This window comes from Tinamus guttatus, unplaced genomic scaffold (assembly GCF_059628265.1).
Source record: "Tinamus guttatus ecotype Peru unplaced genomic scaffold, ASM5962826v1 Tinamus_guttatus_pri_ptg000308l, whole genome shotgun sequence".
Lineage (NCBI taxonomy): Eukaryota > Metazoa > Chordata > Aves > Tinamiformes > Tinamidae > Tinamus > Tinamus guttatus.
In genome coordinates, this window is record NW_028288842.1 from 1,687,833 (window position 1) to 1,714,076 (window position 26,244).

Sequence of the window (26,244 nt, forward strand, 5' to 3'; positions counted from 1 at the left end):
GGAAGGGGGAGGTGGAGCCGCTTTATCGAGAGCCCGAGTGGAAATTTCCCCCCCCGCCGCTCAGTTGCCGGCTCCGCCGCCGAGGAGACGCCCGCCCGCATCGTCCGCTCGCCCGCGTCTCGTCGCCGCCCGCCGCCATGTCCAACTACATCCACGTCCCGCCCGGCTCCCCGGAGGTGCCCAAGCTGGACATCACGGTGAGCGAGCGGGAGGGGCCCGGCTACCGCCAGGGCGCCCTGCAGCTCCTGCGCCGCCTGCGGCCCCACTGGAGACCCGAGGAGGTGACGCTGCAGGTAACGAGCCGCGCCGGGCGCGCGGGGCCGCCGCGGGATGCGGCGGCGGCGCGGGCAGCGGCGGCGCGGGCGGCCATTGTGCGGGGGAGCCGCGGCCTCGTTGCCTCCCCTCCCCCGCTCGGCGGCTCCGCAGCCCCCTGCGCGGAGCCCCATTTGCTCGGCAGCCCGGCGGCGGGGCGGGGCGGCGCGGCGGGCGCAGCATCCCCTGCCCCCTCGCCGCCCTCCTCCTCCTTCCCTCTTCCTCCTCTCGCCGCCCCAACTTGGCTCCCCGGCTCCGGGGGAAGGAGAGGGGGGAGCCGCGCGCCTCGCTGCCCCTCCGCTCTGGCGCGCGCACCGTGGCCGTGAGGAGGCGAAGGCGGCGGTGCCGGGGAGGGCTGAAGACGAAGTCGTCGTGAGGGTTTTGCCCGGCTGGATGCCGAATGGAGGTGGGGGGAGGTTCATAAAGCGCAGGGAGAATCTTCTCCTCCTACTCTCGCAGGGCACGGGCAGCCGGAGGAGGCGGCCGGCGAGGCGATGCGCTTCGTGCGCCGCCGTTGCGCGGCGGGTGGAGGGGGAGCGGCCGTTGAGGTAACGGCTGCGGGGTAACGGCCGTTGAGGTAACGGCCCAGGCGCTGTCGCGGCCCATGTGGCCTCTCATGGCGCCTTCACACGAAATGAATAAAGCCGAAAAGCCTTACACTCGCCTCGTTTTATATTTATTTTTTTATTTTATTTATTTTTCGTTCTGACGCCATCTCCTCGTAGTGTCTGCCGCCTTAGCGTCTTTGCTGGCTTTCCTTCTTAAAATCTTGGCTGTGTGTGAGTATCACACCTGGCATTTAGCTAGGTGAGCAGTTACCGGGATTTCTGATGAATCATCTGGCTGGGGACTGGTTGCTTTTGTACTTTTAGAATATATTTAACCTGGCCCCGTGCAAATCTTTAGTCAATTTAGTTGACAAAAAACAGCACAGTTGCAGGCTGTGTGTGTTTGAGCATTTTATTTTATGCTTTTATCTGTATTAGTCAAAAATTATTAATTTGCAGAAGTGTCTTACTTTAGTGGAGTGTGCTGAAGAGAGGAACTAATTTTTGTGAAAAAAATGGAGTGCATCGTGACAGTAGAGCATAAATTGAAGGGAATTTTCTGAAGTTTCCTGATAGGGAAGGAATCTGGCATGCCTAAATCCTCTCGGTAAAAAAATGAAGCTCATATCTTCCTCCACATAAATTACACCCGTAACCTCAAAGCAGTTATGTATGCTCCCAACATATGTAGAATCATGGAATCATTATGGTTGGAAAAGGCCTTCAAGATCATCGGCTCCAATCGTAAGTCCGTCAACACCATACCTGCTAAAGGCCTTAAATGCCTCATCTACATGTAAGGCATTATTCTTCGTGGAGGGAATGCCTTCTCTTTTCTCTTGAGGTACGATGAGTATAGCTTTGCAAGAGTTTAATATCCTGGGCAGCATAAACAGAGATGTTAATACATACATACATTTGGTTTTCTAGCTGTGTGTTGAAGGTTGTTCTCAACAGGATGTTTCTTTCTCTCTCTCTCTCTTTTTTTTTTTTCCTTCATACAGGGAAACTAATAAATGAAACTGAAAGCTTTTCCTCTACAGAACGATGACCTTAACCTTTTGGGGAAGTTTGAATAAGTTTAAAAAAATTCCACTACCTTCTTTCCACCCTCTTCTAAAAGAGGCAATTCACGGAATAATAAAACATTGATAATATTTGTGTGGATTATGGGCAAAGGACTCTTGACTGGTCCTGCAATACTAAAGTAATAAAATACTCTCCATGATCAGGAATTTGTGTCTAAAATTTCCCATAAATTTGTTTTGATGAATTCCTGTAATCTTTTTATTCACTTTTTTTTCTCTTGTTTGCCTTTTGTGCAATGAAAGAACATTCAGAAAGCTCTTCTTTAGCTTTTTATTCTTAGACCTATCTTTAAGTTCGTTGCACACCATACCATAGAGTAAGATGCTAAAATGAAATACTACTGTTTTTTTCCCTTTGTTAAGATATGGGACAAACAGAAGGTCTATCTTGTATTTTCCTCATGAGAGGTCCATATTTAGGAGGGAGATGAAAATGAGAATCGTGCATTGTGTGGAAAATACGCTTGACTAATCTGAAACAGCAGCACTAAAGTAGATTAAGAGTCTTGTTAGGTAGAAAGAACTGTTTATGAATGTGGACTTCTGTTGAACTCTGTGCTTAGGTACCTTTGCTCTTAGTGCTTCTTAGTTCTGAATAGTTAGAAGGAAGATGAAGAGTTTGACTTTTATAAGTTAATTAACTTAACTTGCAAAAACTTACTGTGCTGTCTGTGTGGCATCTTGTTTAGTCAGCTAAATAATTCTGAAACTGTAGTTAAGAATGCTTGTGGTTAATCCTCACTTATAAGACTTGTGAGTTAAAGTATATTTACATATATATATATTTTTAATTATGGTATAGGACAAAGAGTTTAAAAACCTTCAGGCTTAAATTAGCATTTTACTGCAGTATTTATTAGAAAACCTATGGAATTCCCATTGGCTAGTACTTGTTGAATCATAACCAGCATTACTGTAGTGTATCTCTTGCATCTCTAATTATATGTGATTATTATCACTACAGAAGTGTGTAGGCACTCAGGTTATGTTATACTGGTAAAGAGGAAAAAATGTGCTACCTAAATGCTGATCTTCATGTAGTTACTTTATGTGATTTTCATCTAAGGATGTGCAAGGAACCATGTAGAACTGTGTTCTGCTTTTACCTCTTATAATTTTGAAGTCTGCTTTCTTCTATTTTACAGTAATACAAACCAATATATATTAAAAAAAAAGTCTATGCCTTTTGCAGTAGTGAGTTCTGGTCTGTGCCATCTGATTTTAGCCAAAGTATCATACGCTTAATTTTGGTTGGAATAAGTCTCTGAAGGCCTCTGTTCCAAACTCCTGCTCCAAACTCACTGCTTGCTTAACTTAGAAGCTGGTTGCAGTGAAATGCAGGTAAAATTTTTACCATTTTCATAAAAATAGATACCCTTCTGAACTCAAGTCATTGTTGAACCCTGTTCTGGATTAGTGGGCAGTTTACACTGTGGCAGTGGATGTTCTAGAATATTCTGGCCAATTTATTATTAACCAGATAGATACAAAACCTTTTATTAATCCTTACTGTCATAAAAAGGTTTTATCAACCTTCTTAGCATGAGAATGCAATAACAGTTTGGAATGTTTGTTGCCTATCTTAATTAAATGTATATGTAATATTGCATGTTTATATGTATACCATATGAGTGTACATATATGTAAAATTACATATATGTATATTAAAAAAAATCTTTTTTTTTTCCTGTATTAGTGCCTGAAGAAAGATCAGCGTTTGGTGTTCGTGTTGAAATGTTTCCGTACTGGATTGCTTTCACCTGTGCAACCATGCAGGATTCTCTTATGCCGTGACCTATTCCTTATCTTGTAGATCTGCTCATAATGAAGAATTCCTTAAATTTCAGTGCATTACTGCACACCTGCCACTTGGTAGTTCGGTGTTACAAAACAGGAAAAAATTGTTTGTACTTCTCTTTTGAAGTGATCTTTAATGCTTAACATTGAGAATAAGTAGGGTAGGGCTGCTCTTACTAGTGAAGAGGCTTAACAGTAGTAACTTAAACATTGATTATTAAGATAGATTAGCTTCAAATCTTTAGTGCCTAAAGTTCAGCTACAAATCTAAAATGATAAAAATTACATTTTAGAAAACAGTAGTCTTTGCCCAATTCTGAGGTGGGGAAGGAAAGATAGAACAGTTTTGTAAAGGAGAACACATTCTTCAGTACAAATTCTTCAGTACAACTTTTTTTCCTTCCTTGCAAGCCCTTCTGTAGAACTGTGTTCTAGATTATGTCCAAATAAGTCTGTAAGGACTTTTTTTTCCACTTGTGCTCTTGTTACCAAGATATACATGTTGACCTGTCTTAATATTTTTCATTGTTCTGTGTGACTATAAATTCTGTTGTGGCTTATTGCTATTCTTTACAAGAACTTACTCCTGTACCTACGGGTGGATGGAGTGGACCATACTTACAATGATTCTGATTATGTGCTCAACCATTTTCCTTCTGGCATTATTTTTCTATCTGACACTGGCTAGGTTCAGGTTAATCTCATAAGCGCACTTGAAATTGAAGCATTGAATAGTTATTTTTTATTTTCTATCTTAATACAATTACACATTAAGATGCAAAATACATTACACAAGAGTGTTTTTTCATTTTTTTAATTGCTTAGACTTTTTTTAGGACAGAGTGACTTTCAGTAATGAAAGCAGTTACTGCTAAGAGGCAAGGACTGTGATTTCAGTATGTGAGTCTGTAGTGTATTCATAGATTAACATGCTGAAGTAAAAGTAATAGATACATCTAAATAGAAAATTGCTGAGTGGAAGGAAAACTGGAGTTTTGGAACAGACTGCTTTGCTGCTTCTTTGAAGTCCACGGTGAATGCAGTGTCCCAGTGACTGGGGACCCTGGGCAGTATTGAATGGCTTTTTAATCTGGCTAGCTTCTCCCTTCTGGTTACCTGCTGAAGCTTGATGATCGCCTGTTGCAAGGGAGATTTGTGATACGGCAGGGTGGGGCAGCAGTCAGACACGCTGCGAAGTCTTGGGCAGCTGTGTGCCACGTCACAGCACACAATGTCACCCGCCTGCGTGTGCCAAAGGCGTCCTGCTGGCATTGATCACTGATCCTCATCGGTGGAGATCAATATGTGCTCAGACACAGCTTGTGACCTGGCTATCTAATGGCATAGAACCAATGCTACAGCCGTCTCGCTTTCCAGTGTTTATAAGTCTGTCTAAGATTTTTTTAAAAATATTTTATTTAATTTTCACATGGCTTCTAAAAGGAAGAGCAGCAAATTGGGTCTTGGAGTTGTTAGAAAAAAATTTTAGACTCCTTTGAGATGAGTGTCGTTTTTCAGATTTAACTCTGAAGTATTTTAATGGCTATTACAATATTTGTAGAAAGAAGTAAAGCAACTCGCACCTTTGCAAGCCTTAAACTAGCTTCGTGATGCTGATGGTTTTCTTAGATAGGAGACTATTCTCCACAAGCAAGATGGAAAATTCTTAATTTCTCTTTTGGGGTTTCTTCTGTCAAAAATAAAAATAACTTTTTCATCTTGTCATGCATTTAGATGAGAACCGTCCTTTCAAGGAATGACATCATACCTATAGATAGCATTTTATAATAGACTACTTGGATCTTGGATCTAATTTTAAATGGTCTTTTGAGAATACAGAGGATGTGAAATCCAAGCTTAGAATTAAAAAAATAAATAAAAAAATAGTAGTGAATTCTTCCTCAAGGCTGCACAGTTGGCAGTTTGGTAACAAAAATGTTTAAGTAATACTGTTTAGTATGGTTAATAGTGGCATTACTTTCTCCATATGTCTGGTATGGCTCTGTATTGTGAGAGTTCAGTGGAAGACTGGTAGTTCAACCTGTGTCCTAACTTATCCTAGAATGGTGCCATTAATTTACTGGCCTCCTTTTAGCCTCAGTGCTCCTAATGCCAGTAGTGTTCAGCTAGTAATTATCTGGCCACAAAAATCATGTAAATAATGGCTTTCATCTGTCAAGGGTAATGATGTAGAGCACACAACATGACATCTGGGGATCCTTACATGACAATTCTCTCAAAAGCCAAGGTGAACATGTGAAAATTTGCTTAAGGCCTCCATTTTCCATTTGTCAAACCTTTTTTTTTTTTTTTTTTTTTCTAATGGCTAACTGCAGGGAGGAGGGGAAGGAGAAAAAACAAAAGTAAAAATAACTACCCTTGTTTCAAGAATTAGGTTTGCCTGTGTTTAACTTGTATAGACTGTACTCTTCCAGAAAGGATGAAGTATCATTTTACAATACAGTCTTCAATAAAGTGTGATGCTTGCAGAATTTTAAGAAGAATGCAGTAAAAGTCTCCCACCCTGGTGACCTCAACGTGCAGACTGGAATGCAGAAACTAAATTGGAGAAACTGCTGCTTATTTATGCTAAAACTTCACTATTCTGTTTCTCCAGTAGCAGAGTGCTGCTTTTATCGTTTTTCTTCCTGTGGTTGTAACTGCCAGTTTATAAGCGAATGAGCTTGGTTTCACACTGCTGATATAGGCTGTCTGCTTTGGCCCTGTGACACAGTGTTTCTTCCTGTTCATGCATGATCCGTATGATCATAATTTGCTTTTCATAATTTTGCATACCTGGATCAGATAAAAGTTCTTTATAACCCATTAGTTACAAGATGGGAGCATATCCATCATGTATCCTTTTCAGGTCCCTAATAGTATGACCAATGCTGACAGTAGGGCTTTTTTTGAGTCCACTTAATCTCAAAGATGCTTCACATCTCCATTGGGGTTTTCTTTTGTTCTTCCTGGTCTTTCTCGTTTCTGTCATCTGTGCTTTCTGCTACTGTGCTGGTATAACTCATTTGCACTTTTCTTACCTTCATTTTATATTTTGGTAAATATGTATTTCCAGAGCTCATAAGCCCTTGATTTCATATTTGATCTCCTCCTATATCTCTCATCTGGATTGTGGGTCCGTTTTTTTTTTTTTTTGGGGAAATGCTGTCAAAATGTGGTTATAGCTTAGCCTCTCTTCACCTAGAAGTGAACCATGCTGCTAAATTCTTACGCATTTCATGTTGTTCTTTGTTTCTGTTGGTATCTGTGTTTCTTACTTCCAGAATTTTCTGTCTACTGTTCATAACATCGTGTAGTTTCTTCTATCTCTGATGTGGCCTTGCAGTGTTTTATCTTTTTTTTTTTCTCATCCCTGTAGTGAGTTTGTTTTCTATTTCTATGCTACTCTGCTGAGACTTTTGATATAAAATCCCTGTATTACTCTAGTGCATCTCAGTTTTAACTTTTGGGCAAGACATTTTAAGCTGATTCTTCAATTTCAGCCCTTTCAAAGAAAGGCACTTTGAAAGAATAAAGTGAGTATTAGGCTTTTATCTTATGTGAATAGACAACATGCATTATGAAAAAAGCATTTAATGGAAGTTGTTTATTCTGAATAATAATATTAGGAAAGTAGGCCTGTTTTTCTGCCTTTTTAAGAAGCAATAAAAAAGACTCCTGGGTGTCAGTAATTACTTACAGCAGCATGTTGCAAGTACATGTTAATAAGAAGTAGAGTTCTGAAATTATCAGGTGAGAGAGTCCAATTTCCTCATTGTAAATTTTATTTATTAGCACTAATGAGACTTGTTTTCAGAGAATAATAGACCTGTGCGTGGACAGAAGTGTGTCTGTCTACCAGTAATTGTAACTTAAGCAAATTGAGTTCATACTGTGCTTTGTGGGGGGAGAGGGACGTGGTCCTACTTATGCTTACGTGTTTTGGTCAATGATTATTACTAATACTTACAGGGTCTGTTCCCTCTTACTTCAACAGGCTTTCACTTTTCTATGAAAATCCTGTAATAGCAGGTTAGGAACTTCAATGCTACTTCTCAGCAGTTTTCATTTAACTATGGCAAACAACTTCCACAAAGTGTCTCCTAATACTCAATAAATAACTCCCCTCCTTGTCTCCACTTCCTTCCCCCAAAGTATGTCACTGTAATGAACATTGTTCCCTCTCGTTCATACTGCAAATGGCACAGTGACTGTCTTTGCAGAAGACCGTGTCTGCTTACTGAGTTGTATATGTGTGCTAGAACTGCATACAGTGTTTGAGATGCTTGAGTGCTTGTACTTGAGTGCAACTTCTTATTTACTTGTTTGATTTTCTGTCTTAGTTAATAGGATGAACTCCACTGCTACCTTTCTGCATTGCAGTTAAAAAATGATATTTGTTCCTCTTCTTGTACTTAGCCACCTGTTTGTTCGTTCTTAAGATGTGTTGGCAGTGGTCATGTTCATTTGATATGCAAGTGAGTTGATACAATCCTTCACATGGTGGTGCTCATTGTGTTTCTGAATGCGACCTGTTTATTTTATCCAGTTGAATAGGAGTGGAAAAACAGTAGAATAGTTTTGGTTACTTTTGCTGCTCAGGGCAGCAAAACTGTAGCCAGAAACTGATCTGCTTATGAGTTTCAGGTGCGTCTGGTTTTGATTTTGATAAGACATTCCAAAATAAGAATGTTTGCAGCAAATTTCATTTTCTGTTCTGAACTCTGTGCCCTGTTTCAGACTCTGATGACTCAAAATACTGTTGCATTTTTAATGGCTTTATCTAAACTATTGGCCCAGATACTGGCATAGGTAGGTGTGCCAATACCTAGAAGATTGGGATGGAGCCCAGGGCATGACCCTGAATGGTGTGAAAATGGGTGAAGGGAGGAGAAAAAGGCACCATTCCAGAGCTAGATATGTAGTTGCTCAGGCAACCTGTATTGACACCAGCTGTGTGAAATGCTTTGGCAGTTACAGGTCTTGTGTGGAGTTGCCTGAGGTTTCCTGTGGTGTAAGGTTGATCTGCTTTTGCAAGGACTCCCACCCCAAGTGTGTGTGTGTGTGTGCGCGCGCGCTAGAGATTTGGCATTCTATATGTTTCCAGGTACATTGCTGGACAAATTAGTGCCAGCCTCTGGACACTTAGGCATGTGCTTAAGTAAGTTGCCTTCGTTGAACACTAGCTAAGATACATAATACACCTAAGGTGTGTGTTTCTGATCTTGGTGGTTTCTGAGGAGGGTATGACTCTACCTTCTGATGGTGAATTCTTCCAAATTTCTTGAGAGTTAACAATTCTGTTTTTATGCAAAAGTATATGGGAACAGTACTTACCCTTTTTTTTTTTTTTTTTGCTGGTATATAATACATTTAGGAAGGGGAGTTATGAATGGATATATTTGTAATAGGAAGATGTCATTTATGACTACACATAAGCTGCACCTGAAATACAATTAAACACTCTATTTAGTTAAAACGGATGAAATTCTTAAAGCTTATCATCCTTATCTTGATGTAATATGCTATACTAGAATAATATTCTTACATGTGTAGAGAAAACTTAAAATGTCTGCTGTATGTCAAGGGAAAAGAAAGGATAGAGTACATACAGCTATATTCATTTTAATGTGAAAACCTGAAGGTATGATGCTAAAAGGTACAGTTTTCCTCTTATTGTTGCAGTAATTATGTAGTAAGTATTTAAAATTAATATTAGTTGTTATGAAAACTGTTGAAGGCAAAGATTCTTCATTACTTGTGTTTTATTCTGGTTCTGCGTGCTGTCTCATGCTTATCTTTTGTAAAAGATGCTGATTGTGTGAGGGCTAAAATATGTTTTCATCCACCCTCTACAAGCTCATCTCTCCTTCTACCAGTTTATTTTAATTTCTGTTTCAGTGAAAACTGCATCTGGAGATTTGTCGGTGAAAGTTCGCTGGTACCTTTCGCTGCTCATCTTTAGGGTCTAGGGACATTTAGGGAACTTGGAAAATTCCTAGTAAGACAAATGAAATCAAAATCCGTAAAATTTACCTACCTATTTCTATAGTTACCTATAGAAGGTAACTATAGTTTTATGTAGTGAAAGAGATATGTACTGAAATTACTTATTAAGAAGTGATAGCATTAATGGAGTTAGCTGTTTTGATAAATATTTAGGAGTTGTTTTATTTCAAATGTTCCATTTTCAAACAATCTCAAACTTTGTAAGCTGATTCTATTGGTATAATTACGTCGAGTAGAATGATGCTATAGGTGTCGGCACATCACTTGTGACTTCCAGAACAGGCTTTTTGTGCACATCTCTATGTAGTATTTGATTGCTCTATGAATATGAAAGCATGATTCTTGCCTTAAAACAGGCATTAAAACTTGTGTGGATTGGCTTTCCAGAAAGAAGACCCCTAGCTTTTATTTTAAGAGAGTAGCTTGCAGTGAAACTTGCCCCCAAATTGGAGCTAGCCTGGCCACTGAGGCTGGTTCTGAGACTGCTTGTTTTCACAGAATTCTCTTGTAACCCAAACAAACCTAGGACAAAATACACCCTATGCCTTAAACTCAGCTAGCAAGTTTGTAAGGGTTCAGGCTGGGTTGACAGGGTGAAAAGAATTTGAAAGCGCCAAATCTCATTTACTATTTTTCTGAATTATAAAACTGTCCTAGATTGCAGGCAAAGAGAAAACTGCCGTTTAGAAATGCTTTATTAAATGCTGTTCTGCATGTGCAGCACAGTAACTCATCCTGTATGATGGCGTCTTCTATAGTGAAACCTGTTTATTGACTATTTAGTCCCCTGTCATCAAAGTTGAAAGAAGCTGTTCTTTTCCATAAACAGCAACTTGTAGCATCCATACTTCCATTATTTCCTAGGAGGCAACCAATAGCTAGTCGTTAGATTTTAAAATACAATATCCAGTTAATGTTCTTATTTTTGTGGAGAGTTTGCTTCACCCGCAGCTTCAGTTCAGTCATTGATGAATAATCTAGTCTCGCAGACAAAGTCAATTGCAGGGTTTTAAAAATTACTTTTCCTTGTGTTTTGATGATCAAGACTTGGAATATTTGATTGTCTTTTGAATGTTGTGTGCCAGTTGTGAAATGAAATGACAGAAAATTAAATCTTTCCTTAACCTCTTAAATTTGGGATGGTGGTTGAGCTTGAAAACTGGAATGTTGCTCTTGAAATACTTTCTCAGAATTGTAGAGGAGCCAGAGCATGCGACTTCAGGAATTGTCATTCTCAAGCAGGAGAATCTCCAGGCCAGTGGGAAGGTAATCACAGAATTTAAACTGAGTGTCTGATCTGAATTCTGGTTTTCGAAGAGAGTAGCATAGGACTCTGGAAATACCCTTTATACTCATGCGTTGATCAGCAGATGCTGATCTTCATCAGAACTTTGTTTTCATGTGACATGTCTTAGTGCCAGGCAGATTTTCATGCCTGTTTAAGATACAGGATTTCTGCTTTTATTTCAGCCATTTTAGTGTACTGTTTTCAGAGTGGTTATATGACAAATTATTTCACAGTAGTGAGCTTTCAGTTGCTGATTTTTGCACCAGTTATTCTGTATTTCACTGTAGCATGTTTTCATGTCTTCTTTGTCCATCTTCATGTGTTACATGGAAAATATTTGAAATTGCCTCTTTTTTATTTTTCTTCTTTCTTTTTCTTTTTTCTTTTGTTAATTCTCAGTCTAGTAAAGATGTGTCTTCTGTGAGCCTGGGAGGAAAAATCCTGCATTTTCTTCCCTCTCCTACATGTTCAAAATACAAATGTAGAGTTAAGTAACTGATGCATTTTTTTTTTCCCTTTCAGCTGTTCACTGATGGAATCACCAATAAACTCATTGGCTGCTACGTGGGTGACATAACGGATGATGTGGTTCTAGTCAGAATCTATGGAAATAAGACGGAGCTCTTAGTCGATCGAGATGAGGAGGTGAAGAGTTTCCGTGTGCTGCAGGCCCATGGCTGTGCCCCTCAGCTATACTGTACTTTCAATAATGGCCTATGCTACGAGTTCATGCAGGGAGAGGCACTGGATCCAGAACATGTATGCAATCCAGATATTTTCAGGTAAGATTTTTTTATTTTATCAAGTTCTTCTATGAATTTATGGTGTTCTGTCAGGCCCAGATGATCTCAATGTTAGTTTGAGAGTAGATGGAAATCAACTTACTGCAGTTCATAGGAGCATTTAATAATGTGCTTACTGTATGAGGGCTCATTATTCTCTGGTTTATCATGGAATTTTGGTTCTGAACATATGTAGCAGCCTTCTGGGGAAGCAGCAAAGTTCATATTAAAGGTGGCTTTATTCCAGGGTGTTCCTTAACAGTTGCATGTTACCATCAGGAAATTTATTTACTTAACATGCTGCATGGTTCAGCGTAGGAGGCTGTATTTGATTAAAGTGAACGCTCACTCTTGGTTTCAAAGATACTCTGTTTTGTGTGAATAGATTCAAAGTAGTCTTCCATTGATACTTAGTTTTTTTTTTTTCTTTAAGGTATTGGTAGTGAACTGAAAAGGTTTTGAGATTTAAAACAGTTCACGTTTCATACATGAACTGAAATTGTATTTCATGTCTAAAAATTGCAACTAACTTGAGTGAATTCTTCTTAAAATGCACAGGTTGCAGAATAGCAGTGAATACAGCTCAAGTACCTTTTGTAAGCAAATTAATGCATTCCTCCCCCTGCCAAGCTTTTAGTAGTGCTATTAAAGACCTTTCAGTCTTGCAGGAGGCTTGTCCTTAAACTTGTGTACACTTGGCCTTGTGCATAGCCTCCTTGGATTCCTTATTGCACAGGTTATTGTCTCACTGATAGGAAAAGATGTGATAAGAACTGTCCCATCTATTGCAAATGTAACATTAAATCAAACTTTTTTTCAGACTGATTGCGAGACAGCTTGCTAAAATCCATACTATTCATGCACACAATGGTTGGATTCCTAAATCTAACCTCTGGTTGAAGATGGGGAAATACTTTTCTCTTATACCTACGGAATTTACAGATGCGGAAGTAAATAAAAGGTAAATTATTTTTCATCTGTTTGCCTGCCTGATGCTGACCCTGACCCTTCTTACTCCTTATCAGGATAAGGAGGAAAAGAGTATTTATGACGTAGTATGAGTCCCTGGTCACTGGGAGACCGGGATCAGAGGAACAAAGATATTAGGAGCAGTGCTTAACCTAAATTCTATACTGTAATCTAAAGCTAGATTCTGTGCTGTAATCTAAAGCTTGAGTTGAAGGCAAATTTTTCAGGAAGGAAGGGCAAATCAGAGTGTAAAACTGTAATTTGGAAGTGTTTGTACAGTATCATGAAAGTTCATACTTTTCAATAAGCAGGTTCCAACTTTAAACAATCTTAAACTTCTTGAAAAACACTGCCCTACAGTTGCCCTATTTGTTGCATTTCAGTTAAGAAATCCACTACCAAACTTGCTATATTTAACGTTCTTCTACTAGATAAAATTTTCAAGAAAACTGAAAAATTTGAGCAACTAATTGAAAATCTGAAACACAAAATAACTACTGGAGTGTTTTGCTCTACTTGAGGGGAAAAATGATGCTTTCATTTGTATAGATACATGTAATATTAAAAAAATGTAATCTATTTGAAGAAAAGAATGCAATGTTTCAAGCATTAAGTGAATGGAAATCATGCTACTACACCCCTTTTAATCTATAGTCTTTGAAAATGTGCAGGATTTCACTCATTCCTTCTTCTGAGTTTTGAAGTATTATGGTTCACAGCACAGACAGTCTCCAAAGAGAAAACTTTGGGCGGGAAGAAGGGAATTGTCAGGATTTGACTCAAGGGGAGGCAGGGGAAGTAGTGTCCTAGTTTGAGAGAAAGTTATATTGAATTCTTGGAAATAAGAAGATAGAGAATAATAACAAAGCTATTTCATTGCAACTGTTTGCTGTGGAGCCCAGTACTAAATAGTAATATCTTATACCAAAAAAGGTTTTTAAGTGACATTCCAAGTCCTCAAGTCCTTCAGGAAGAGATGGCCTGGATGAAGGAAAGATTGTCAAATTTAGGATCACCGGTGGTACTCTGTCACAATGACCTCTTGTGTAAGAATATTATTTACAACAAGAAACAAGGTAGGTATTGAATATAGCAGTAAGTATTGGTTTATTTTGCTTTATTCTATAATAGTATTTGCTAAGCTGGTAATGTTATTTTACTGATAGCAACAAATGAAACTTGGACATTCTAAATTTCATTGTAGTGGTAGTATTAGTGTAAAGAATTATTTGCTTAATTAGCTAATTCTCATCTATATGCTGTCATATAAAGAAAATTCTTGAAGTTCTTGCTTTCTCCTTAATGAATCTGTTAATATGTAGTCTGCCTTTAGGACTGAAAGCTTTAAAGTATGTAACTGTTTCCAGTAAATAAATTTTAGTGTGCATAGTTTGGTGGGGAGGGGAGTTGACAGGGGCCCAGGGAGGGCCGGAAGGATCATGTAAGCATTGAAAATAACCTGAAGACAGTATCTGCTCTTTATCTCTGCATTGTTCTGGTTTGTCAGACCGTGTTTTTTTCAAGGAAGAGGTCTATGTGATGTAGCATCTTAGTGATACTTGACACTGCATTCAGTGGTTTGATTTCTACTCTGTATGAGATACATGTTGAAGGTTTCTCTTGTAAATACATGTTTTCTTTAAACTGTTGTAGGCAGTACACGTCTTGGCAAAGGTGAATTATGTTTTTGTTTTTATTATAGTAAACTGAACTCATAAAATGATGCCTTTTTTTATGAAAGATGCCATATACAGAAGCTTACTTGTTTCTGTTGAAACCCATGGCGTGTTTTTTTTTTTTTTTTTTTTTTTTTAATTGCTTGATTTTAGTGGTTTGAGGTTTGGTTACTAAATGAAGCAGGGGTATTAATACAAACACACAAAGCAATCTTAGGATGCTGAAGTTGATTTGGTGCAGGAAAAATGCTTACATTTCTAGTTTACCTGTACTTTTTTTCCCCACTTAAATATCCTTAAATATCCAGACTCAGCTGAGTACAACAAATCCATTCAGATATTCCAGACCCTCCTTAGACTTTTTTTTTTTTTTTTTTTGTGGCTTTCTACATGTTTCTAACAGTTTGGAGATCAGTCTGGTATATAAACCAAAAGTGTGTGAAATAAATGACTTCGAATGGAACTGAAGTGTTCTTCCTCAGTCATCATTGGTCTTTTGAGTTCTTCAGATTTGTGCCTTAAATTCTAGATAAAAATTAACAAAATGCTGGAGTTGGTTCTCATATGAAAATTGGCTCTGTGTATAACCACTCTCTGCATCAGACAGATACACGCTCTTATAGGTCTTCTATCTGAGTAACTCCATTCTTCAAGGGCAGGCAGTTGATAGCACTTCTAGTTATAAAGACACTTTTTTTAAATTATTCTTTATTTTTTAATTTTTTTTTTATTTAGGTGCAACTGTAGATTATAGTTCTACTTAATTAAGGAAAAAATCAGCCCCCCTTTTTTTTAAAGGGAAGGAGGGTCACTTTTCATAGTAAAACCATCCTACAAAGCAAAACAAAACATGAAGATTTCCTTTAAAAGGCTCACTGTCATGGTCAATAGGTTTAAATTTGCAAATGCTATATGCTTTTCTTTTTACAAACAGAATGGAGGAAAAAACAATGCCAGCAGTGCATCACTTATGAGCAATCCTACATAACCAGTGTGTGAGTGTTTAGTGTTTGGGGACAGGGTGGGGAGGAGGGAGGTATGTAAAGCACTTTGGCCTGAAGCTAGCTATAAACAACTGGGAAAAAGCCTTGGAAATATTAATATATGGAGACTGTTCAACTTGCATGCTTGAATGTTGCATATGTATACTGTACTGTAAAGTGGAACCTGCAATCCAGGTCCAACAGGTATCATTCCTGTAGTAACCAAACCTCAATGCCCTTTGTAGAATATTTGTCCTACAAAAACCATTTCTTGTACTGCGAAGAACCAAGACTACTCTTTCGTTTTAGTATAATCTTAAGATGAGGAACACATTTTTTTGAAGTAGAAGTTCAGCTATCACTGTAATTAAACAGAATTCAAGCAATTCATATTAGCAACAGAAAATGTTATGTTAGTATACAAGTAACTCTGCAAGTGCAGAAAATATTATCTTTAAAGATGCACTGGCACATTATGTATACCTTTTAACTGTTTGAAGTTAGTTTAACAGTTTTGGTGTTGCCAAGATCTTAATAAATTTATTCAATTCATCTAGAAAGGTTCCTGTATATGAGGGAGATCCTGGTGACCTTAAGCTGGAGCTGAGAGAAAAATCAATATTTTAGATTAAATACTCTTTTTTTTTTCTTCTTCTTCTTTCCCTTTTACTCAATAAAGTTGGATGAAAGCAGGTAGTGTTCATCTTGCTGGCACAAACAAAATAAGTCATTTGTTGTTAAAACCGGTAACTACCAATACTTCATCCATTATGTTGTGAGCAAACTGCTTAAGAGTAGGCATGGGAAAAAACATAGCTACAGACTGGCAACAGATACAAGAGGTCTAGTCCAGTGAAGATAAAATGGTGGTTGTGGCTTGTCCCCATGCTTTGCTTTAGATCTGTCCTCCAAATTAAGTTCATGTTAAGTTGCAAGGGAGGTAATTGTGCCACATGATTGTTTTTAAGAAGAGCCAGTCTTGTGTCCTTAAGCTATTTTTCAAAGGCTGGAATAGCATATTGAGAAATGCCTCTATTTAGTGGAGTGTGTCACTCATCTGACTTGAATTTGTTCACGCTGCAGCTTGGAAAACTTGTGCCTCTTGCTGCTTTGCTAATGTCCGTTGTAAGTCACTCAGGATATGAAAATTTGCAAGTGTTGCTTTACATAGCTTATGAGTGTGAATTGTTTTTCAAAGAAAATTCAGTGCTTCATTGTGCTGTTAATTACAATTTGAACATCAAAATACTCAGTCTGCTTACGGCTTGATATTATTTATATATAGACCTTGTGATGATCTTCAAGCTTTTTTTAAACTTATGGTGGGAGGTTTGAAAGATACCTGGTGTGCTAAGAGTATTCAAATACTTGCTATTCAGTAAGACCAAGTATCAGAAGTATTGGGTGTTTTTTTTTATTATTATTATTTTTTTATTTTATTTTATTTTCCTCTGTATCTATATGTGCTCTTTTTAAAATCTATTAAAAACATCTGCCAGGAAATTCAGAGTGTAGATAGATGGCTGGTTTTGTTTTGTTTATTCCCTCTGCCTACCCAATGTTTTCTATGATCTTTGGTAGGAGTCTGTGGGTGCTCAGTGCTTCTGAAGACTGAGGTATGTTTAAGGCTTGTGGTTTTGATCTAAAGCCTATGTTATTTTGCAAAGGTTTATTGGGTACCCATAGCTAAAATTATTCTTTGGGTGTGTAGCCCTTTTGTGTACTTTTTAAAAAATATGTTCATAGCCTAGATCATTCTTTTTAATGAAGCTATGTTGTAGGACCTCTTTGGTTTACCTCATAAGCAGGTTAGGAGAGCTTGGGATACGTGTTTCTCTTGCGATAACTGCTGCTAGGACTTGCACATGGAAAGTGTTAAACTTGCTAAACCATAGGAAATGAAGAGCACCTAGAAAGAGGGGTCTCATCACCTTCCTACCTTGTAACTTCTCTTCAGAGAACTGAAGATGCCCTCTTGGTTACTTCTTTCAGTATTTTAAAAATGCGTTTCAGAAGTAAATCACAATGTGGCTGCTGTTTTGTATCTTTATGTAGTGGCATACATTACATTGTATGTTGTCTACGATAATAGAACACATGGTAAAAGCAATTATTTTCAACTTTCAGATATTAAGAATGTTTGAACATTTTATCATTGTTCATGAAAATAGCTTGTCCAGAGAGATGAGACAGTGTAGTTCTAACTACCCTTTGACTTCATAAAATAGACATGCTTCTATTTAGTGTTTGTTGTGGGTCTGCCTGCTCCTAGTGATTTTGATGGAATATAACAGATTCTTTATACTGCTATAAAACAAAAGCTAGCTGATTATCTACCAATGTAAACCATATTTTTTAGAAGTAACTTTGCTCTATGAATTGCAGATTGTCTTAAGAGTAACTTCTAATGATGTGGACGTTTTGACATTTAATGCAAAATTTCTTCTGTTTCTCCTTAAGCAAGGTAGCTGAAATATGTATGCAAAAGACTCCTGGAGTGACAGACCCAAGGTCTTTGCTTTCTTAGTGGAAGCCTCGTGCATCTCTGTTTCATGCTAAAATTTAAATTTAAGGTTGAGTTCCACAGCAGCATGGTTCTGAAAGAGAGCAGCAAAAATGCAGGACTTTTTCTTTTTGAAGTTTTGTCTTGTCAAATACAAGTTTGCCAAATGTTCTTCATCTGCTACAGATTAACTATGCCCTTGTTGCTGCCCCGTGGTGGTGTGCGCCGTGCTACTTAAACACACTGCCTGGAGGTTTATCGCACCATTTGTTCACATGCACCTCCCCATAGGAGAGCGCAGAGCCTGGTAACAGCCTCATATGTACTTTGTTAGATTGGATTTTCTTAATTTAGACTATAATTAACTATATCTGGAAAAAAGATCTAAGGGATAACTGTATTTTAAAAAAGCATACAGGCTTTAAAGATATATTCAAATTATTTTAATGCCCAAATTTAATACTTAATTTAAAGTATATATTACTTTGATATTTTCCAGAGAGATTGATATTTTACTTGATAAAAAGAAACTCTGTATACAAGCAATATTAAATAATGGGGGAGGGACTTAGTAGTTCAGCTGTGTAGCAGAATACTAATCAGGGTTGGGCTGTGTAATTTTTACTGGCTTGTAACTTGCATGTTTGTTTAAAACAAACCTGAGCTAAAGAACCAGTAAGAAAACATGCAAGTGTATGAATGTGTCAGTCAAGTAGCAGGAGAAGTTAAAACTGTGACTGTCTCATAAGATCGTGGCTGCAGCTGTTATAAAATTGCTTTAGTGTTCTAGAGAACCTGAATTTTGTACTGCCAACAAGATTTCCCTGGGAGCAGCTTGCTACTTTGCAGGTCAGTCCTGTGTTGCTTTGTCAGAGCCTAATATGTTTAACCTCATAAGCTTGGTACACAATCCTCCCTTTCTGTGGAGGAAAGAGCAAACTTGGAGGATTGTGACTAAGTTATTCTGTTTGTGTTGTGGGGCTTAATTTCCCTTTTAAGCACTTACATAAGAAGGTGAATACATATAAAAACATGAAAAGCGCGAATGGGGTAATGTTTCAAACATGGTGAAGATGAACTGCATAGATATGAGAAACTGCAGCAGTTGCCCTGTGATAACTTGCTTGGGACATTTCCCTATGGCAAAGCTATTGTATTTGGTATGTGCAGTATCCATGAATCTTTTTACCGAGAGTTACAATCCTTACAGTCCAGGAAAAAGTTAATGTAGTTCAAGTTTATTCTTGCTTTTTTTGTCCTGAAGGTGTGGTCATTAGTGTTATTCTCTGTAAGATATTTTAAGTTGCATGAATAAGGTTATTCATTATAATAGAAGGCGTATATGTGTTTATTGAATAAATATGCAGATAGTCAAAGTAAAGTGTAGAATGGGAGTGGTGCTGGCTATGAAGGCTGTTCCTTCTAGCATAACAGTGGGAAATACAAGATTGCAATTTTGATTTATATTTTAAATTTCTACTGTGAACAGCTGTTTAAGTTACCTCACACTTCCCTTTCTGATGTTTTTAGTAATTTCACTGTGTTTCCCTTGAAATGTGAGACACAGTTTAATTATTCCAACTTGCTGATGTATTGATAATTTGCTGTGATACAGACCTTTCTATGGAGGTTCAAGGCTGTACCACCTTGAATGACTTTCTCCTGCACTTTCCCCCGCTTCTCTGTTTGTAAACACTGTGTAGTATAGAAGTAATTTGGAAGCATATGGGGCATGTTGCTGCTTTATCAGTTCTTTCTTACATAAAGGTAACTACCTTCAAACACTCGAGCATTTTCTGTCACTTTATTCTGACTAGTTTAAGCTAAGTAAAAATGAAAAATAAATAAAGCAAGAGTACTGTTGGTGGGGGGTAGTACCAACAAGCTACAACATGTTAATCCACCTTGACTACATGCTTGTGAGAGAATAAGCAGGGCTGCTATTTAAGGAGGGGGAAAAAAATAGTTAAAGTTTAGGTAATGGATCCTCTTATTTTAGAAGCAAGAGATGCCCTCATGTGGTAGAAGTTAAAATTGAACTTCTTCTATTCATAGTTTAAAAATAACTGTATTGTAAGCTTTAGGCAATTACTTAAGAGCTTCTTTAAATGAATGTTGAAGATAATCTTGTATCGTAAAATTCACAGTCTTACCCTGGAATGTCTGAGTACGCAACAACTGAGCACAGATAATTTCAAAGGCGCCAAAGGATTAGGGCTGTGGCTTCTTTGATGTGGTCTCTGATGTTGCTGTCGTTGTGTCTCACATAGGTGATGTACAATTTATAGACTATGAGTACTCTGGATACAACTACTTGGCTTATGACATCGGGAATCACTTCAATGAATTTGCAGGTAAAACATGCATTTCTAAGGTGAAGGTTACCTTGGTAAGAAAACAATTCATGCTATGCTTTATGCACTGAATGTATGCGTGTGTATGCATCTTCCTGTCTCTATCTGTATCTCTAGCTGTTCATCTGATAGTATCAGAATGCATAAATGACAATTCTGCAGGCTGATGATGCCCTTTGATTATTTATTTATTTATTTATTTTGAAGTTCTTTAAAAAATGCCTTTGAAAATTTTTAATTTGTCATCTGGAACTTCTTTAATGTCCAAGCAAGTCTTTTAAGGAGTAAGTACCCTAAGAAGATTCTGCACACAAATAAGAGATATATATTGTTTTTGTTTCTGCAGAACGACTATGCTTGATGAGTAGGGAAGGGCAAAGGTCAAGCAGAAATTTGGCCTTTTTGCAGTTGTTTGTTTGCTTTCAGGAAAGCGTTCAAGTGTTAGAGGCCTGCAGTGTTTATAAATAGTACTTTGTGCTTTGTATAACACTGCTGATGACACATGCACATTATTAAGCTCAAGGTTTCTGGGAAAGCATGTAGTGTTTTCACAGCGCCCAGTGAAATAATGGGAGGGAGACAAAGCAGAGGGGCCTTGAGATGGCTAAAAGCAGATTATTGAAAACAGAAGAGCTTTTATCCAGCCTTGTAGACAAGATACAATCTTAAATTCTCCAGAAAGAAGAGCCAGGGGGCATGAACTGTTATCCAGGATTGGGAATCCTGGCAAACTGCACATGGCCTGAGGCTGAGCATCTCCAGTTAGGTAGATTTGTAGCTTTATGCTGTAAAGGAAAAACAGGACCAAAAGGCTAGCTACAGAGATAAGAGTTCTAATGCTACCAGTACCCTGTGGAGGGGAGGGATAGACTTTTTGTAAAGCTTCTGTCTTGGAAACATGAGATTAATCAGTGCCAATATGAAAATGACTGGATCCAGCTTTGATAATATTGCCTTTAAGTCCATTTTTATACAAAATGCATTAATATTTGTGGGAGGGCTTTTGTTTCATAGTGCAGATGCTTCCATCAACATTAAACTTGCTGTATGTCAAGTATAAATGGAGTATGTGTGTGGCTGAAAATATATACAAGATAATTCTTGCTAAGTTGAATCTTGTGTAGGAAATACTTGCCAATCAGTAACTAATAAAAGCATCTCACAGTAAATATATGGATGTTTATGTTTGTCCACATAAGTATTTGACTTCTGTGGTGCGTGGATTTTATTATGATGATGCTCTGAAAACCTGACAGGGATTTTTATCCTTTTTCTAGGAGTAAATGAGGTAGACTACAGCCTTTATCCCAACAGAGAGTTACAGGAGCAATGGCTGAGATCTTACCTTGAGGCCTACAAAGAATACAAAGGATTTGGTACAGAAGTCAGTGAGAAGGAGGTTGAAGTGCTTTATGTTCAAGTCAATCAGTTTGCACTGGTAAATATTTATAAATTAAAACGTATCAAATACCATAGAGAAGCCTGCTATTTTATAGATGAGTGTGATTGACAATTTCTTACTCTGTGTGCTATTGTATATGAAGAAAAACTTCCCTAACCCATTTTATTTAAATTTTGAGCTGGCCTTTTACTCTCACTTCTTAGATGGCACCATGCCTGTTCCTCAAATGCTGCTCACATATGCATGAAGCGGTCACTCAAATCCATTTTATCTCTAGAAGACAGATAATGCTAGGCCACACGGGATTATATCTTATGACTTCATTTTCTAGGCAAAGTCATTTTTGATCAGTTTAAATATGCCTGTGGACTCTTGATGCAGCAAGACCTGCTTTTGCTGTGTGTGACTGTTCTGCTTCTGCTCCCCTTGACCTTTCTCCTAAGGCTGATTTTCCTTGAAAAGGCTCAGGTCAAGCATGGTGTCCATTTAATCAGATTGACTGCCATTCCCCATTGTCAGAGAGAAAATAAAGCTGTGTCTTGTGCTTTGATGGCTATCGAAATGAGCTGGTAAAGGAACTATGAGAGGCAAGTTCTCAAAGCCTCTAGTCCAGCTGACCCCTGTATTAAAAAAAATTGGGGGTGGGTGGGATGGAGGGGAACAGGAGGGAGAGAGAGAACAAAGGGTGAATTGATCATTTTAAAAAATCGGAATTTCGGTCCCTGGATTTTCCTCTCTTAATATGATTGCCAAAGGATCTTCCTTGTTTCACCTTTATCAGACCACCGTTACTGTTGCTTGAGATAAAACTTGCCAATTCATTTTTAAGATTTTTTTCATGTATGGAGTGTGTAGTATTTGTATCATTTGTGCCAAGCCTTCTAAGAAGCAGTAGGTTTTGGATTTGTTTCAGACTGGGTGACTGAATTTTAGACTAAAAGCACAATACCACAAGGCTTTTTGCTTTTCAAATTTTAACCTCAGAGTTTACAACCTTGCCTCACAACTTTGTTGTGTTATGATTCTTCTGTAGACTATTCCAAGCAAAGGATGCAGTCAGTATTTGGAAAAAAGTAGAGATGGACTTTTACCAAGTATTTTCTTTTGCTGTTCATTAGTGTGGCAGATCCTCAGGTTGTCAACAGCTGTTTGGTGGGTCTGCATTGAACTTGTAAGGAGGCAGAAGAGAAAGGCAGTGATCCACAAAGACCTATAACACTCAGGAAATTAAAAGCCTCTTTATTTTTAGAGAGTAAAAACTAAGATACTTAGTTTTCTAAAGATAATTTGGTCACCTTTGAGTCTTTCAGTACTGTCTCAATTACTCTGCCTGCAGTGTTTTGGTGGGCCTCGAGTTTCTTCCAGGCTGGGTTTTAGTCACTTCTGTGATGTAAATTTCAGCACAATTGCTTGTGTATTGCCCTGTGCTTCCTAGGAAATTTTGTGAAGCCTAGACCTGATTGGGTGAGTCTACCCCCTGCTCCTCCTGCCTTGTGTGCTCTAAGGACTCTCTGCTCAATTGGTCAGCTGTAGACTGGATCTGAAACCTTTGCTCCCTCATCTTGTCCCTTTGAAAGGACTGAGCAGGTTCATTTTGATCCTTCTTCAGAGAATTCAATACAATTTCAGTGTCTCATTGGGGATACGTGTGTATATATAAACACGTGTGACGTTTAGTCATTGAATACCCCTGCTATAAATATAGAGAGACATAGATGCAGAGAGATACAGACATACATGTATACAGACTGTTAGAAGTAACTTTAAGCTGCCTGTCTGCTCTTCCAGGTGTTACTTCAAACGTATCTGTGCTTTATTTCCAAGGTTAATACAGGTTCACATTATCTTTCATCCAGTAGCTAGATAGTAAAAAGCAAAATAAGATAAAACTAAAGGATAAAGTGCCAAACTATGCCTAGGAGGACTACAGCAAAGAAGCCAAAATGCCCTTGTTTCAGTCCTCTTTCAGTTTTCTGCAAAAAGCTAGTGACTGCGGTGAGAAAATATTTGTTTTCTAGCAAGCTGACTTACTAAAAAAGTTTTAATTTAGAAAATACCATCTTGTTTGCTGTTACTCTATTGATTTATATTGCCAGCTCTTACTATAAAATTCAGCTGTCCTGTTCAGTAGGGAAAGTTAGATTTGCAATTATTTAGGCTGGTGGGCTGTTTTAAAAATTTAGCATTGTTTGTCAGTTCTAAGCTATGCTCATAGCAGTGTTTAAGAGGGTAGAATTCTGTTTAGAACTAGACCACACAGAGCGTACAAATACAGCCAAACACAAGATATAATGTTATTTAAAGCTGGAGGTTTTATTAAGAAAAAATAGACTAAAATAAATGAATGCCGATATAAAGCTACAGACTGATTGCCATCAGATGAAGTTAGTAAAAATGAAAGGTAGAGAAGAGATTCACCTGCACATGCAGTGGTTGCAGTTTAAGCTGTGTTTTCAGGCATGTGTGCATGTATATATGTGGTATGTGTCTGGTAAAGATGCACATTTAAGTACGGGGCTGGTAAATGTGAGCTTCAGGAAGCAATTTAGGTAATTACTGTAAGCAACTATCTATAGAAGTCTGAAATGGATCATTTGTAATGTGGGTGGTCCAGAAATTAAATGCATCTTTCACAGGGAGATTATCCAGCTCTTGGCCATTGTGTGTGTGTATACATAAATGCTTGTGTATGTATGTGTTTGTCTATGTATAAGTGTGGGTTTGTGTATATATACATATTCCAAAGTTTATTAAAGTATATTAATAACCATATTGTGCATGTAAGTCATAGTTTCAATCTGAACCATACAAACAGGCTACATTTTTGGATTGGAAAAGCAAGTAAAGTTGGAGCAGCTGAGAAATTTTTGTAAATGCTGATGACTTAGTATCCTTATCCAAGTCAGTGATAAAATAACATTTTATCAAAAATATTTTGATATTTTTGTCTCAATGCTAGAATATATATATATGTATATTTATATAGTGCTAAACTGTTGCTACTAACTTTTTCCTTTAGGCATCCCACTTCTTTTGGGGATTGTGGGCTCTAATTCAAGCCAAATATTCTACCATTGATTTTGATTTCTTAGGGTAAGTATGCTGTATTCTTTCGACATGGGGACACTCCCCCCCCCTTTTTCTTTTCCTTCTGTTAGTGCATTTCAGAGAATCACAGAACAGTTGAGAATGGAAGAGACTTCTGTAAATTGTGTACTCTAGCATCCCAGGTATCAGAAAACAGCAGACCTGTTCTGCATGACCCTACTATTTTTTTTTTTTTTAAGAGAAAACTTATGGGATGCACAAAACTGCATGGGATGTTGATTTGAGAAATTGCTACCCCTTTTCCTGTGTAAGGAATCTCCCAAATGCTAATGAACACTTGGTTCTATTTGGAGATACACTAGTTGATGGTTCCTTTCAAGTGAATTGGCACGTTTTCTCTTAATCTTTCACCACAGACAGCAGAATTTATCCATCAGGGACTGGAAGAGATGATGAAAGTTAATCACCTTCCCTCAGTATAAGGCTTGGCTTTAGCTTAGATTTTTTTTTTTTTTAATTAATGACTGAGGCAGATTACTGGGCTTAATTCTGCTCTTAAAAAAAGAGTTAATACAGAAAGTTGACTTTCCCACCCACCTCCGCCCCAACTTTAAAACTTACTCAGTCTCAAGTACAAATACTTGATAGGAGCCACTAGGTGGCACAAAAAAACAAGGTAAAGGACACGGAACATTTTGTTGCAGTTTCTAAACTAGTTTTGAAACAACATTCTTTCTTTCAATCCTCAAAGCCTGAGCTTGTTTAAGTACAGCCCTCCATTCACTACCTCTGATAACCCCTGGACATTAGCTCCTCTCCAAACTGAAGCAAGCTAGGCGAGTCTTCTGAGGATTTATAATATAATATTGTGATTATATTATACTGTACATATAATATATATTATATTATTTGCCTATATTATGCTACATAGAGGTTTTATAATATAATATTGTAATAATAACGTGATTGCTCAGTCCTTGATTTCTTCCTTCAGAAGCTGCTGTGAAAGGTGCTGGGTTAGGTGCAGTTCTGATTAGTCCTAGTAGGGCTCCATTTATATAAGCAATGATCTGCTCTTAACTTAATCTCTCTGTCTCCCTTTGGTTAGGTATGCAATTGTTCGTTTTAACCAGTATTTCAAAATGAAGCTGGAGGTCATGACATTAACTCTTCCTGAGTAATGAAGAGGAAGAATCTTACCAAGTGGATAGACAATGCCTGAATCTTCTGTGAACAGATACTGGAAAAAAAGCTAAACATTTGTTAAAGTTCTTTTAATGCTCACTTGGTGGTTCTTGCTTTATAAATAATGCCTCTAAAAAGTCCTTCAATGTTAAATTTAATATGAGGAGCATACCTACTGCTGTTGATATAAAATGGATTAGAAACTTGCTAAATCTATAAAAGGTTGTAGAAATGGCAATTTAATCCTTTTTTTGTAATTTAACATATGTTGTATGTGAATTATTTATTATAAGTTTAACA

The 26,244-nt window shown here is 37.8% G+C and overlaps 1 protein-coding gene across 1 annotated transcript; it reads left to right on the plus strand.

Annotated features, from left to right (window-relative positions):
* ETNK1 (ethanolamine kinase 1) lies at nucleotides 1-26,244 on the plus strand. Its single transcript, XM_088528349.1, has 8 exons — nucleotides 1-293; nucleotides 11,565-11,824; nucleotides 12,645-12,785; nucleotides 13,727-13,869; nucleotides 20,226-20,309; nucleotides 21,587-21,747; nucleotides 24,731-24,804; nucleotides 25,868-26,244. Exons 1-8 carry the CDS (start codon nucleotides 138-140, stop codon nucleotides 25,938-25,940), a joined length of 1,092 nt encoding a protein of 363 aa, XP_088384475.1. The 5' UTR covers nucleotides 1-137; the 3' UTR covers nucleotides 25,941-26,244.